At 38.2% G+C, this 16,109-nt stretch overlaps 1 protein-coding gene across 2 annotated transcripts; it reads right to left on the bottom strand.

Annotated features, from left to right (window-relative positions):
* Positions 1-396: 396 nt before the first annotated feature.
* On the bottom strand, positions 397-15,501 carry LOC145779598 (ADP-ribosylation factor GTPase-activating protein 3-like). 2 transcript variants are annotated; one of them, XM_082591226.1, is made up of 8 exons: positions 15,359-15,501; positions 11,119-11,273; positions 10,751-10,882; positions 9,246-9,368; positions 8,170-8,391; positions 7,683-7,791; positions 2,468-2,662; positions 397-2,047 (listed from the first exon to the last, which is right to left on the bottom strand). In XM_082591226.1, exons 1-8 carry the CDS (start codon positions 15,464-15,466, stop codon positions 2,033-2,035), a joined length of 1,059 nt encoding a protein of 352 aa, XP_082447352.1. In that variant the 5' UTR covers positions 15,467-15,501; the 3' UTR covers positions 397-2,032. The 2 variants fall into 2 exon arrangements, with proteins under 2 accessions (XP_082447352.1, XP_082447353.1); XM_082591227.1 differs by having other exon boundaries at positions 7,683-7,788.
* Positions 15,502-16,109: the final 608 nt, after the last annotated feature.

Raw genomic sequence — 16,109 nt, 5'->3', positions numbered from 1 at the left:
TGCCAATCACGCGTTTGTCACGCCCACACCAGTAGAGTCAGTGAGCAAATCTTCTGGGTTGGGTAAATAATGAGCATGCGCTGGGTTTGACATCCATTTGCAGGCCCACGAAATGTCCTTTTTACATTGATTCAATGCAAAAAGGACAAACTTTGCTCATTAGCCACTGCTACCAGGTAGCACTTGGGCCAACAAACACTGCCTGTTTTTACATCGTTTCAACTTCGTTGGACGGTAAGCTTGCCAGGCCACATATGGAACAGCCGATTGTCATGCTGTTGGTTGACCTACTTTTTGTAGATGCAAATCTAAAGTAGCTTATTGCATTGCCTTTGTTCTCGCTGATGTTGGCAGAAAGACCTTACATAAAAAGCATGTGACATCACAACAGAATACTAGAATGGGCACGTTGCATGTTTTTCAGCAACACAGATATCATTAAACATTGATTCATCACAGGGATTTAAACATTGCACAAGAGGCAAAATACGTCATTTTGCATCAAAAACTGTTTAGCAACGTAAATCAAATGCAAACCTAGTAACAAAAAGTTACCGGAATTACATGAAGCAGGTTCTGCCAGTGAGCAACATTTAGCTGACAACTGGAAACAAGAATGGATGGACTCGCTTCCGAGAGAGAAGTCGTCATCGCAAGCTATTATCATGCATTTAAACTCTACTTATTCTCAAGACCAATAAGATAAAAATACTGTAGCAGTTGTCAAACAACAACATCGCCTTATCGATTTTGACTGTTTTAATTATTGTCACTTCTGCAATATTGCCCAAGCTATAAAATAATGCTAACAAAATTAGAAACACACCACTTGAGAATAAATCAGCACTTTTGATATGGGGTCATTGGCAACTAACCAATCAGCTGGCAACAGTTGGATTGCAAGACAGCGTTGTGAACTTGTGATTTGACAAATGTTATAAAACAAAAGGCCAACAGAACATGTATTGATACAATATGCTTATATAGAAACTAACATACGGAAATGGCACAAACTGCTATCATTTTAGTAAAAAGCAAGTTGAATGAGTTTGATTGTATGAAACTAACGTAGTTGTTCAAAAGGTGAAACCTTCCAGTTGCCTGGCATGCATAGTTTAAGCAAGCACAACAGCCGTTAACACTCAGTCAGTGATACCTTTTCCGTTGATAAGACTTTACAGTTGTCCCCCAAAAATAGGAGGCTAGCTGCTACGATCTGTACAAGGGGTGGTTTGAGACTTCATTCAGACTTTTATAAATAGTAGAGTTCTCTATATTTAAAAACTTAGTTGAAATAAAATGAAGCTTTCATACGAAAAGCTAAAGCAAAAAATATGACCCTCTTTTAACAAATCCGTCCACACCTTGTGTAATCAACGGAAAAGCAAAAGACGATAACATTAAGGCAAGTGATGTCAGTTACTGTAGTTGTACGTTTCCATAACGTTGCAACAACTAAAGAAAATACAATAGCAGGGGAAAAACAACATTTAAACCATTTCGCTGCAATCCTGCAGCAACTTTGTTGATATCCCGACACAAATACACAACATGGAACACATTTTCACAAATAATACGTCAAAAGACAAAAACAATGCACTTTATGTTGGTCAGCCTCCAATGCCGAACCACCAGCAAAAAACGTAAACGTTCCAAGATAAGTGAGATATATTACACCAACAGTTAATATAAGGCTTAAAATTATATAGGCTATAGACTACGGAACAAGTACTTTTTAAATATAAATAGCTTTGGATATTTTTACGATAGTTTAACATCAGAAAACGGTAAATGATGCACACTGGGCATAATTAGGCGTTCAGTGAAAACAGCACCGTGAGCAGAGTCCAAAGTTTCGAATCCAAAAAGCCTGCATTGCAAACCACTAACCCACATTTCAATATAAACTGCATCGTTGACCCGACGTGTGTTTTCCGTAAAATCAACGCAAAATAACGTATATCCCATACTGCACAAAACACGCAGTCCACCTTCCAGACAAAGCAAAAAAGGATATTTCCAAAACTTCCGTTCAACCGTACCGATCCTGCAACAAAAAGATATTTGATAATGTTTTTTTTTTTTAGAGACAAGTCACCCCCAACACTACCGCGTGCAAGACAGGTGACTGAGGAACAGCGTAACTCAAAAACAACATCAGGAATGGACGGTACAAAGGTCTCTACTCAGGCGGTCGCTATTTGAGAGACGTGATGTGGCAGACAGCAAACAATTCCGTTTATTTTTCAACAAGATACATCAAATAAGCTATCAGTACCAAGAACACTTTGGGCCACTGCTAGCAGATTTGCAAACTCAGAATCGAAGAAACTTCATTAGCTGTCAATAGCGGTGACTAGGTCTGCGTCGGTGGTAAAAAGCTTATAAGGATGCGAAACTGCCACAAATAAGCTTCTATGAAAGCTTTCAGTCAGGAAATAAAGATTCCCAAATCAATCAACGATACCTGCAAAGTAGAAGCGATATCTGTCGCCATGTTGGAAAGTCGGCCAGCTACACTTCGTACGCCTTCTTTCACTCCGTCCCGGATTCCACCCGCGCTTCCCCCGTGAGCAGGTCTTGACGTGTCCCGATCAAAATAGTCATCGCTTGAAATGGCGGTCTGACCCTCGAACTTTCGCATTCTCTCCCTGTTGGTTTCCTGACCAATAAAAAGCAGAAATTTTCCATGAGTTGGACAATTCGTTGGTCAGAGGCCGCTGTATGGGCATAGGGCTATGTGGCCAAGTGGTGAAAACGTCCGCGCGGCCCTCAAAAAGATGTCGGTTCAGTGTTGCCACGCAAAAATCGCTAAATCCCTACAAACGTCATTCAAAAATCCCATGTCCCTACACAAACTTTGGCACTGAAGAGTCAATGCCAACATATCAGAACGCCCCTGAAATCGGCCACGTTTAATTGAAACACCTATTCAAATAACAGAAAAAACAATATTTACGACATACATAAGTAATGTAATGGAGTTCAGTAGATTACAACTGGGTGCAAATCAGTGTATTGGTCACGTCTATTTAGGGGCGTAGCCAGCAAAAAAAGTAACGTTTGCACATGTGAGCGAACCTGGCAACGAGCTACCGAAGACCGAGCACCCACAGGGGAAGGGTTGCGGGTCTTCTTCCAAAAATTTTTGAAAAAAATCTTAAAATTGCGCATTCTAAGAGTATTTTGAAGATGATGCCGTAACATAGTGTGAAATTTTAAATCAAAATATTTCGGGGGGAGGGGGCAATTGCTTCTTTTGCTCCCCTCCTTGGCTACGCCCCTGCGTCTAGGCTACTGTATGATGTATAAATTAGAAGAGGGAGACGGTGACTAAAATGATCATTGTTTGAATTCAAACTATTGCTTTGCTAATTGTGAGTGTCGAGATGAAAAGCGCGGCAATTGTGAAAATAAAAGAATCCGCAGGGATTCCCTACTCACCACAGATGTCCCGAAATCCCTACGTGTGGCAACGTAGAACGCTCCAGAGCATGCGGCTGTGTCTAGGCAAGGCACTTAATGGGGTGCCAAAATAATGAAAGCAGCTTTTCTCGATGACTATAGCTACAGGCTATGTCCCGACGCTGCTTGCTGTTATGTTGCATCTGTGATCGGAGTCTGTTGATTATCATAATCGTCGTCCATTATGGCCCATACCTCCAGGCAAGGGCATAGGGACATATGTACAGTACACAAGCTTGCCTACGTGTTTGTCGGTACACAAGCTTTGCCGACGTGCAAGATTTCCAATTTAACTGGAGGCTAATCTACAGAGCACGTCTTTTAGGTGCAGACAGTTAGGTGTCTGTCAAATAGGTGCGCACACTGTGGTCACTGTGGTGTCAGGATTTTTAGGTACGGCGCACTGTGGCGTCCGGTCATTTAGGGGCTATTTCCAGAAAAGTCTATTTTATTACGGACTTGATTGTAGAACTGCAGACAGTGGCATAAGCAGGATTTTATCCGGGGGGGTTGTAGGTTTTTAGAAACACAATCATGCCAAAGCTGCACACAGGAGAATCCAAAGTGAGCTGGGGATGGACCACCCAACACTTTGGTGATTAATCGAGTTTGCGGAAGGTGCCGCAATGTGTAGTATGAGCAAATGATTGCTGGATATGCACCGCCAACAAAGCGTAGAAAGCACAAAGAGGCAGACGAAAGGCTGTTAACCTTAGTAAATCGCTTTGTATGTTTATTGCGTTTTTTAAGTATTTTATTATTTGCAGTGTTTACTTGCGTATTTTCAGTATTTTAATTATTACTTAATAAAAATCTTCATCTTTACACCTCGTGCACCTGTTAAAACAAAAGAGCTTGCTAAGTGGGTTCTTAGCTGTACTTGCACAGTGCGCATTGATATGTTTCAAAGTGAAATTCATTTTGTAACACAGTGGGGAGAACTGTCGCACTATCAAGCATTACTGATGATTATATGAGTATAATTTGACACATCGAATACAGTAGCACCTAAATGACAGAGAGCCACAATGCGCGCACCTATTTGGCAGGCACCTAACTGTCTGCACCAAAGAGACGTGAACCCCTAATCCACTACGAATTCATAGCAGTGATAGTCGCTAATATATTGTAAGTTGCTAGTCTAAATAGTACAGCGGTTAATATGATCTTTCTGTATGTTCCGGGCTAAATTTGTGTTGTTTCTGTATGTTCCGGACTGTTGCCATGGTAATTTAACTTAAAATGTTTAGGACTGTATGTGGTAAAGGTCTGTCCCAGAAAATGAAAAGCATTGCGCATAGGACATGCGCAAGAAGTGCAATGCCATAAGCACCTAAAGCAGTGGTTCCCAAACTTTTTTGAGTGCGACCCAAACTTCATTTTTGCAATCATCTCGTGACCCAAGACGCAGATAACCTATAAACAATTACAGCTAGGGATGTGCCGATTACAGAATTTTTGCCGATGCCGATTCCGATTCTTAAATATTTGCCGATTCCGATGCCGATACCGATGCCGATTCTTTGGTTAAATGATTAAAGCTGCTTTTAGTTGGCGCTTTACAAGTGGTTGCGATTTTGTTACAAGTTGCTGCCTTTGAAGTGTCTAAAAGCGTTCACTTTGTCGCCTGCTCTAGACAGCGTGATTTTTTACGGTACCGTAGTTCTTTACTTCTTGCGCGCTACAAAGTGTTGATAGACACGCGTTTTATTTGTCGCGGAAATCAGTCAAAAGAGAAAAATCGCCATCGCTCACAGAGTGCAAAATAAACGTAGCTTAACGCAGTGTGCAAAATATTATCTTGTGCGGTTTGCAGTATTTTTCTCGCAGAATTCAAGAAGGTGCCAGAAACAAGAAGAAAAAAAGACCAGAGTGTAAAAGAAAATGAACGCAGCGGTATTGAATACACAAAAACCTTTAAAAAAGTAACACACTAGCCTTGCATTCAAAGTGCATCAATAGACGAAAAAAGAAAAACATCTTGTGAAGAAATTACTATTGTTTTCGAACGTAGAGTTGCAGACAATCTTGTTGCTTAGCAAACACGTGAAGATTACCGGGTAGCTGGTTTGATTACGTTTGCGCAATCACATGATTGTTTGTTGAACGCATTAAGCGTAATAGGCCTATACTTGGAATTTACTTCTCTCTGCTTAGTAAATTAACATTAAGCAACTTTCAGTGACTACGAATTTTACAACGATTAAACAATAATTACAAAGAACATTTCCGCTTTTTAATATTCAAAATTAAAGGCACGTAAATTAAAATGCAATAACATCAACTTTTCTCCAGTTGCTGCAGCAAGTCTGGTTCGTTGAGGCGTAAAAATGTTGCCACCTGTGCTAAAAATTCGTTCGCTTTCGATCGACGATGGTGGTGACGAAAGCAATTTATTTACAATTTTTAACAATGATGGATTTATGTAGCCAGTGCGGGGATGACGAAATAAATTAAGATTTCCTTTCCGTTACATAACTTAAAGCAGGTGATTGATACAGGAGAAAATAATCGCACAAGAACATAATAAATTGACGTCTACAATGTTTAAAAACAATGACAACTTCTAACTGCACACGATGTCATTTCTCTTTTTGCTGCGTTAAAAATGTCTGCATTAAGGTATATTCTACAGATCAAAGAAAACTCCCTAATTTTGCCGAATGCCGACGAGAGCTGGGACAGCATTTGGCTGTAACATAGTCCGTTTCATGGGTTGAACAAACAATCGAGTGATTATTGCGCAAACGAGGTAATCTTTTTTCACGTGTTTACTAAGTGACAAGATTAATTCACTGCAATTCAGCGTCTGAAAAGATATAACTTGCAACTTCACACGTTAAAGCGTTTTGAATCTTTCAGACAGTTGCTCTCATTTTCTTAGCAGTTTATACTCCCTCGCTTTTTCTCTTCTGTTCTCCTCGCGTTCTCCTTTTCTCCTCGCATACTGCAAGCTAATAACTATTACGTAATAATCTATTTCTCCTTTAACTTCTAACCGTTGTGTAATCATTCAACTTTTATATTTTATCTGGTCTGATTTTCTCTTTGAACGTTTTTCGTCATTTCAAAGAAAGAAAGTATTTTGATCTCGTGCCTACTAAACAAGAGTTTACAAAATGGCGGACAATCGTCATAATTCAGACTACCGCTCTGCGAATGCTAGTTGAGGCTGATGCGGTTGTTCAAAGAAGCCGTTCTTTGATCGGTATTTCCACGCGCTCGCGCTACTTTTCATTAGGAAACTTTGATAAAGAATCGGAAAGAATCGGCAATTTTTTCCGATGCCGATTCTCCAAAAATTGCCGATACCTGCCGATTCCGATGCCGATTAATCGGCACATCCTTAATTACAGCACAACATTTGTTTTCAACTTGTGACTGCTATATGGACTAAACACAGACAACATGCTGTAGGGGGGTCTACTATAGCTTAATTTACTCAAAGACTAAAATCGGTGGATTTGTTGCTCGGTCAAACCAGCTTAGCTTCAGTGCCGCTTCTCGGTGCTAAAAAAATACTGTCATGTTACGCATGTTCCGCGCTCCGTCTTCAGGGGTCCCTAGTCCCTACAATTTGTTCTTCGTAAGAAATTCGTTCGACAACCCGATAACCTTCTATAACACAGCCTACATTGCGGCTTTTAAAGTGGCTTATTGTTTTTTTAGTCTACTAACTTATTTTCTGAACTATTCAGCTTCAAACTAGTTGAGTAATCTTCAAAAAAGTTAACGTAAAAATTAATTTACAACAGTCCAATTTTGGTAGATATGGATCGTCTCTGCACGACCCATTTTTTGACCTTTTGCGACCCATAGTTTGAGAAACACTGATATAAAGAATGAGTAACGCGGACTGAGGATATACACAAGATGGAGACAACAGAAATGAGAATGCTTCAAATACAGTGCGCAGGGAAATCCTTAAGGATAACATCAGAATTGAAAATATCTGGGAGATGAATCAAGTAGAAAACATCAGTGAATTTCTCAGAAGTCAACGTTTAGGTTGTTGTGGGACTGAAGACAACGCTTCAGTTGATGGTAAAAAAAAAGTAAACAAAGGCGGCTAGAGTTGGTGAAAGAAGCATGGTGAAAGGTTGCGAGAACTGGCGGCATCGCGAAGACAAATGCCGTGTCTCTCCTACTAAAAAATTGACAACCGGATGACGATAATTATATTCATCTTCAGTCTTTCACACTTTATATTCAATCACCTGCATACTGTCGGAGCCAAACAACATGTCGGACGAGATCGCGCTGGCGTTTTGAAACTTATCCAATCGGTCATTGTTCTTCGACTCGGCTGCTGCTACTTTTTTACTGCTAAAACAAACGAGAAATTGTAAAAACAAAATGGTTGGAGTGACTGGACAACCTAATAAAGAAATAAAGAACCCAAAATGGAGATAAACGCAAACTAAATAAAAAAACTCACTTTAATTATATTTCAGTGATTTTATGTAAATCCAGTGATCATAAGTAAAAAAATGTACTGAAGTTTTTACTATCATATCAGTTCCGCAAATAATGTTAGCCACCATGGGATTAGAAATAGAGAAAGGCCAAAACCGCCATCTGCTGCTATTATGCTTTCCACACTCCACAGTCCAGTATCAGCACTCGTACACGGAGTGTTTATATTGGTGGTACAACCAAGCAAGCTGCCTGACAAACTGAAATATCCAGCATGCATCGAAATACCTTCTTTGCCGGTCGTGCTTTGGCTCGGCTGTGGTGGCAGACATGAAGACATTTGTGTCAGCGCGGTGACCGTCGCCTATGGGAGTCACCGTGTAACTTGGGGGAGCATCCACAGAAGATGACTTCTTACTTCCTGAGTAGGAGAAGTCTATCCTGTCCATCGATTCACTTTCATCTTCATCCTCGTCTGAATCACTGGCATCCCATTTGTATCGACGGCCTCTTAAAATGGATTTTCTTTGTTTAAAAGAAGACAAAGCAATACAAAACAACCGAACCGAAAATTATTCCTTGTCAATGCATTTTGAGCTTTGAAGACAAACAAATGAATGAGTAATTATTGCTCCTTGTCACTAAAGCATAAACAAGTAAATTTTTTTTCCACAAATTATAAATATGTTTCACAGACAGTGTACGTGGGTTGAAGCAGAGGTTCTCAACGTATATTGCAGATCAGAGCTCGATCAATTGCATGAGTATCCATTTAAATTTATTACAATTACACCACACCTTCAACATTTTTAATTGTGCCATTGTTTTGAAATTTTCAAATTACAATTACTTTCAAAGTAATTAATTGCACACTTCAAATACAAAATTAAATGTTTCAATATTTCTGTTCAAAAAATTTATCAAAACAAAAGAATTGTATTTGATAAAGATTAGATTGAGAAAACCGCCAGCTATTGAAAAAAGTCTTTCTGCTGGGGCTGATGACAACAATTACAATTTTACTTGATCTAACTCCGTTGCCGATACAACGGGTATTAACAATGAAATGGAATTCTCTGTTTCAATAGTACTTGACTGCAAACAACGACGTAGGAATAATATACTATAATCACAAAGAAGCATGCGCTGAATTGCGACACATCGAGTGCTGAAGTAAAACGGTCAGGGTTAGAAACAAAGAGCAGTTCAAAGTGCTAGTTTGGTCTAGTACGTACTGCAGTTGTTTGCTTGGAGATAAAAAAAAAAGCAAATTGAAACTTAAGCATGCCTTTGCACTTCCAAAAATGCTATTTAGAAGCATACTTTAAACATACCAATTTTGCATTATAAAGTAAACAACTTACTTTTTTGAACTTGGAAAGGCATCATAAAATGTGTCATCATCATGGGTATACTTTCCTCTCCGCGAATGCTTAACTGGGTTTACTTGGTCAATAGTAATCATATCAACAGAATGAGATACACCTCTGAAAAGAGCAAAGGAAATGTTTGGTTAGCAAACAAAATTGATACTTGTCAATAAGCTCAATATATTAAATGATATGCATGCAGGGTCATCAACAATTAATGTTACAAAAGATACAATTTAAAACTGGCAAAAGAGTCGAACGTGGCCTATGGAACCATGTTCACAGTTCTCAAGAAGGATTTGAAGATGAGCCCATTCAAACACATGAAGAAACAGTTGCTAAATGCCAATACCATTGAGAAACGTCTCTCCAGAGCCAGAATTCTGCTCTCACGCAGTGAAGGAGAACTGGAGAAGACACGCGGCCAAACCTTGTGTTCGGCGATGAGAAGAAATTTGATGTCCAACATCTCATTTAAACAGTTAGAATGTTCGTGTTTGGTCAAGAGATGGTAACGTGGAACCCCGGGTAGTCACTCTGAGACAAAGGGCGGCATCAGTGATGGTGTGGGCCGCAGTCAACGAATCAGGAAGGAGTCCATTGATTTTTGTGGACCAAAGAGTGAAATTGAACCAAGAAAACTACCGACTACCATAAAGTATCAAATTTCAAATGGATACTTTACTGTATCTTTGTCTGGTAAGTAGCTGCTATAAAACAGCAGTACTCTACGATCCAATTATCACAGTCAGCCAGGTTTTTTGGATTACACAAACTTTGTCTTAGTTTGCTAGTGTTACAATAGCCACTCGTCATACATTCAATTAAATGTACAAACCAGTTGCAGTTACTTTAAAAAAGTGTTGAAATCGGAACGGGTTGACAATGAGATAAAAAGTTCGATTAAATGTCACAACTCTACAAACAATGACCGAAACAAAAGTGATGTAGCAACGAGATTATGTTGTAAAGCTGGATATACGTTATACGTTTATATACGTTTGATAGGTTCAGTGTAGATGTGACAAAACAGGTAGTGATAAGTACAAGGCTCGAATTCATACCGATGCCACTACAGATCACGTGAGTATCTTTTGAAAATATACTAAAACATCAGCAATCAGCCGGTATTGAAGTTAGAAGTTTTAACATTACTCTTTTGCTGTTAGCTAAAATAGATCAACAGGTGTTTGGAGAGAGTCTTTAAGCCAAGAGCATGCCATGATAAGGAAGCGTTAATCGGATTAGTAAAGACTTCGCGTCAAATCGTCTAGTGGTGAGATGTACCCTGTGGTGAGCTGTCCTGGGGACAGGTCGGCCTTGGTCAGTTGTCTAGCGATAGGTCGGCCGTGACGGCATGTCCTAGACAATCTTTATTACAAACATGCTAATGCTATATTTAGTGTCAACAAGTTACCTTAAGTTTAAAAACAATATATTAAGAAAACTAAATAAGCTGTATGCTGTGTTAAATGCTTAAATGACAATAAATAAATTACGTTGTCTTTCCCATCCCCATGCCTAGCCTTGTAGCCTGCTCCTTTTTCCTGTCATCCATCTTGTTCAACTTTGCGTTGTTTTGCTTCTCCTTTAACGTAATATCTTGATATGCCAATCGAAGAGACTCAGCACTAAAAGAATAAGAATTATTGTTAATATTGTTATTGCTGTTTGTGAGGCAATTTGGGCTCTTTACTAAGCCTTATCTAAGCCCCAATGCAACACATTGTAAATAGAAACATGACTAAAAGTTCCACAATAGTATCCACATTGTGTGTGTCTGCAGACATTGAATCAACGTAAAAAATGACCGATTTGCTGTCTGAGTACATAATTGCATATACATATTTGTATAGCATAGTCAAACCTTGTGTCCATATCTTTGCTACGATCAGACGTCGCAGATGAAACAGACAGTCGCTGTTTAAATTGATCGCTTTCCTCAGCACTTTTTTCAAGCTTTTCAAAGTCGGCTTTGGTTACTTTCTTTCCGCCTAACCCTCCAACCTTCTTGGCACCAAGCTGGAAAACATCATTTCAAAAGCATGCTGCTGGCTGAATTGTGAAAAATCTTGTTTTGTTACATAAAAATGTACATTGCAGTAAATACTCCAGCAACTATTACATCAACTGCAGTTGTAGAGTATTGCTCTATGAGTCTATAGTATGTGAATACACATCCTACAAAAATCAACAACATCTAATCCTTATAATCATAATGCAACATAAAAATAAACATACCACAAATGCTTTTATGATAATTTATGTAATATAACAAGCATCATATCTAAAAATAATCAAGCTTTTGTGGAAATTCATATGCAAAAAGCTAAGATTTGTTGCAGTCAATTGTTATTATATTATTTGCATTGCAAAACAAAAGTCAGTAATTACAACAAATAACATTCACTTTTGACTTTTGTCACAGAACAATGATTTAAGCATGTGCACAGGTTGATTTGATATTAAAATTTGCTAAATGGTTCCTTTTTCAGTCTGTCTGTGGACAAGCAGACGAAACATTAGTATATAATTGCGAAGAGTTGGACTACTTTTGTATGACTATTATATACATATATAATAGTGGAGGTTCGCATTCGCACCATGTCATAGTTTGGTCTGAAATAATATTGAAGCATTATCAGCATGCATATAGAAGCAATAAGCAAGGAAAAAAGAAATGAGCTGGTATGAACATTTCAAGATGGAAATAAATGGTTGGCATGAAAATAAGTGGTTAGAAAAAAAGTGCCATGCCAGCACATTCAGTCCTCAAAATTAGCGGCGGCACACGGCAATTGCCGTGGTAAATGCCGCCGCAAACATCATCATGGCCATTCTGCTACAGCAATAAAAATGCCGTCGCAAAATGAGCACTTAATTAGGACAAAAATTGTTTAAAATTTCTTCCTGTTTTGTTTACTCGCAGCTGGAGTTTAATCAGCAGAAACATCGCGCCAAGACCTAACCTCGGACTATTTTACTTGCTGTGAACACTCACGCAGTCTTTGAAATTAGCATATTTTTACTTTGCAAAAACGTTGACAAGGCCAAACGGCAAAAGTTGAAATTGCCTCGGCAATTGCTGTGAACGTTTATTACGAAAAAATTGTACCAAAACATGTAAAACGAAAAGAGAAAAATATAATCGAATAGTCTATCACGGCCGCACTGTTTGATTTGTTGTGATGTAATAATACCAAAAGTAGCGATAAAGCGAGAAACGCGATACGCACCCTGTTACGGTGATTCACGTGAAATAACTCATTGAGGGGAAACAGTAAGTTAATTTTGGGTTGATTCAACGTTCGAGCCAGCACAAATCAATTTAATTTTTCCGGCGGGTTATATCGCGTAACAACAATGTCAATAAGAAATTTACGTTTGTTTTACATTAATTCGACATCTAGCGACGTTGAATTATCATGAAATAACGTTAATTGCTCAATCAGGTACCGGTAACAAATCAATAGAAGATTGCCTCGATTTATGTATACAATACACTAACATAATTTTGGCACAATGAGGATACTGCAAGCAACACAAAGTCTGTTGGATAAAGAATAGTCGGAATCGGATGCTGTACCGAAGGAAGAGGTTGTCGCGTCGTCACTGGAATACTTGAAGACGCAAAACTGCCTGTTCATGAACGCACGATGCCATATGATCGGAAGCATTACTTTACTGCCGAAAAACCATTTATCTAATTTTGTACCACTTTTTATATTCGCAACGACACCGGTAAAAAATAAGCATTCGATGAAAGAATAACTTTTGCGTAACAATTAAGCCAGTAGCCTATTTATAAGGTTGCAAACTTTTTACAGTTCACAAGAGCATTGTCAGCGCATAAAATAGCTTTCGTGATGCTCTGGGCTACCGCTGTGTGACACACGATGAAGAAGCGCATAAAATTTCGTTTGATTAAAGCAGGGGTGACAAACCTTTTTGAGGTCGCAGGCCACTTTGTCAATTACACATGAGTTATCGGGCCACACAACTTTTTAATCGTAACCTACTATGAAATCTTTTAGAAGCGATTCTCAAGATATTATTCATGAAAAGTAACAAACGGCAGATGAAAGTAATAAAACCCACACAGTTGAAATTATCTTACGCAGAATCGAAACATACAACAGTAAAAAATAAAAACAAATCAACTTGAGCAAAAAAGATAGAGCAACAGTACTTGCACTGATAATCAGGGGCGCCGGAAGCGGGGGTCAGGGGGGTGATGCCTCCCATGCCCTCAATTTTTCTGTTGATAGGGGGGCAGGAGGGGCAATGGTTCCCTTTTGAGGTCATGTAAGCTACTGCATATTTTACAATATAACAATTTCTGCTATTCGATTTTAGCCTAATTATAATCTTTCATCTTGCCTCAAAATAATATTCACGACACAAAATTCTATATCACAGTAGTCAGTAGGTTACATCATTATAACATAGCATGATGCCCTTCCATGCCATTGTTCTTTGTATACCGTACTGGACGGCTGACACCTATATCATTACTCGATAATGAGCTGATAGATGAACATTATCGCTATATCTTAAAACTTCAAAAAAAATTGGCCTTTCCGCCACAAAAGTGCCCTTTTTTCATAATCCTGCCCCCCAGTCAAAAATCGTTCCGGCGCCCCTGCTGATAATGAAAAGAGTTTAATTTTCAAAGCGTTTGCTTTCATATGAGTATGATTTCTTCTTTTTTTGGCTCTATCCTTTTTGCTCAAGTTGACTAAATGTTTCCACAATTATGCTCTGAAACGACAAATCAGTTAATGAAATTTCTTTTTCAAACAACAAACAAAAGCCCATGCGAATCATATAGCTGAAGAGCTCTATGTAATGCAGCATTGAAGCTTAAAATATTAAAAAATAACATTGAAGCATTGAATTTTTTTGCTTAGTGGGATTTTTGGAAATTTTTTGCTTGAGTAAGAGTTCAATATTAGGTCGAACAGACGATGTGGCAACTCTCAACTGCATACTAAGATTTTCATCTGTCAGCCTCGACCTGTAACGACTTTTTGTAAAGTGCATTTTAGAAAAGAACTGTTCGCATAGGTACGTGCAAAAGTGTACCAGTGAAAGCATAAAACAGCTTTGAGATGTCTTTTGTTTTTAATGCATGAGCGATTGTCAAATTGTTTTGCGGGCCGCAGGTTCGCCACCTCTGGATTAAAGCATACGCAATTGCCGCCGCAATCCAAGGTTTGTTGATTTGGCAACGGCAATGCTTTTGCCATCGTAGATGGAAGCTAATTTCGAGGGCTGCATATTGAGTTGGTTACACCTGAATCTGATCTAATGCTTCTACATCATAAAAGCGCTTGTTGAACGTGTTCACTCTTTCAAAATAAAAAATTTTTGTTTTGAGTAATTTTAGTGTAGTGTCTACTGTTTTAGTACAAGAAAGGCAAACTGCTGACCCATTCACTGTATTTTGTTAGCAAAACAAACGAAAATATACAAGACACAAATAATAGGCCTAATCATTTGCACAAGGATAGCAGCAGCAGACCAAAAAGTTACCAAAGTCAGCTACAACAAGACTGACCGACAAGTCACAATGTAACCTATAAAAAGCATTTTAGGAACCCACTTGTCTTTTTTTAAATTATTATAAATTGATCATTGCAGAACTTTTTGTTATCAAGTGATGTTACGTGGCAATGTGATGAGTTTCCTATGTTTTGTTTTCTGTTATTTGTTTGTCATTAACATTCAGTTATGACAAGAAAAAAATCAATTTTTATAATTAGAAAATTGGCAATTTTTCTGCTAAATTATGTTCTATTTGACTTTCAAATTTCTCAATGACATATCAATAAATTAATGAACACCTTTTTTTTCAGATGAAGGTCTCATGTTTGACCTATTCAGTTAAAAAGTTTGTTATTGTTGTTCTAAAACGTACTTTATAGCCTATAATAGATAATCAAACATCAGACTGCTAATGCATTTGAAGGAATTCATAAACCATGCTGGGAGTTAGATACAACATATATTTCAATACTAATGTAAAATATAAAACGATCATATTTTTGCAATTATATAAACAATAGGCTAAGCTATGTCCTGCAAAAAAATATTTCATAACATACCCCTTTCTTAGGTTTCGCATTGCGCTTAGTGATAGTTGATTTTGGAACACTTGATTGAACAGAGCTTGCAGGAATAGCATGCTGCACATTGGCTAAATGATCACTCATATTTTTTTAAAATAGATGTATATCATATACTTGTAAGATCTATAAAATATAAGCAATATACAGTACTGCATTATTAATATAAATGCCTAGAAATAAACTAACCCTTTCTTTCGTTGATTTGGCACCAGATTTATGTGTTCACTATTTCATTCTTTGCATCAGCCATGAAAAACACAAGCCAAAATTAAAATAAAAAAATATGATAACATATGCTGAGGTTAAGAACTTAAAGTGATTTATTTCAAGCCAAGAGTAAGCTATAAAAACCATGTATGACAGTTTTACAATAGTCTGTATTGTATACCAGTCATTGTTAATGTTGTCAATTGTTAAAAATTGGCCTCTAGTCACACTTAAAGATTGCATGTTGGCATAGCTTATAAGACAGTTCAGTTGTTCCGGCGGGTCAATTGCACTCTTATTTATAATTTTTGATGAATTTTATAACTTGGCTGGCTGATTTAAGAAACGATGAATTTGCGTTGTTTCTTTGTTCTCTGTGACATGGCTTGCCTGATGACTAAGACGTTTCACCTTTAATTGTTGCTTTGCCGCGTGCTGGGAGCTGTTGTGTCTGGAGACCATTTACTCAGTGGCGTAGCCATGGGGGGGTTTTGGGGGTTACAACCTCCCCTTTTGGCAT

The sequence above is a fragment of the Aplidium turbinatum genome, chromosome 11 (assembly GCF_918807975.1).
Source record: "Aplidium turbinatum chromosome 11, kaAplTurb1.1, whole genome shotgun sequence".
Taxonomy (NCBI): domain Eukaryota; kingdom Metazoa; phylum Chordata; class Ascidiacea; order Aplousobranchia; family Polyclinidae; genus Aplidium; species Aplidium turbinatum.
This window is presented reverse-complemented; position numbering and strand designations above follow the sequence as displayed.

What these genes read in the sequence shown, in the direction of transcription:
- LOC145779598 (XM_082591226.1), bottom strand. Translation starts at nt 15,466, where the DNA reads ATGAGTGATCATTTAGCCAATGTGCAGCATGCTATTCCTGCAAGCTCT. An exon ending in GCCTTTCCAAGTTCAAAAAA is followed by an intron (nt 8,392 to 9,245) that starts GTAAGTTGTTTA and finishes ATCCATTTTAAG; the next exon opens with AGGCCGTCGATACAAATGGG. An exon ending in TTGGCTCCGACAGTATGCAG is followed by an intron (nt 2,663 to 7,682) that starts GTGATTGAATAT and finishes TTTATTGGTCAG; the next exon opens with GAAACCAACAGGGAGAGAAT.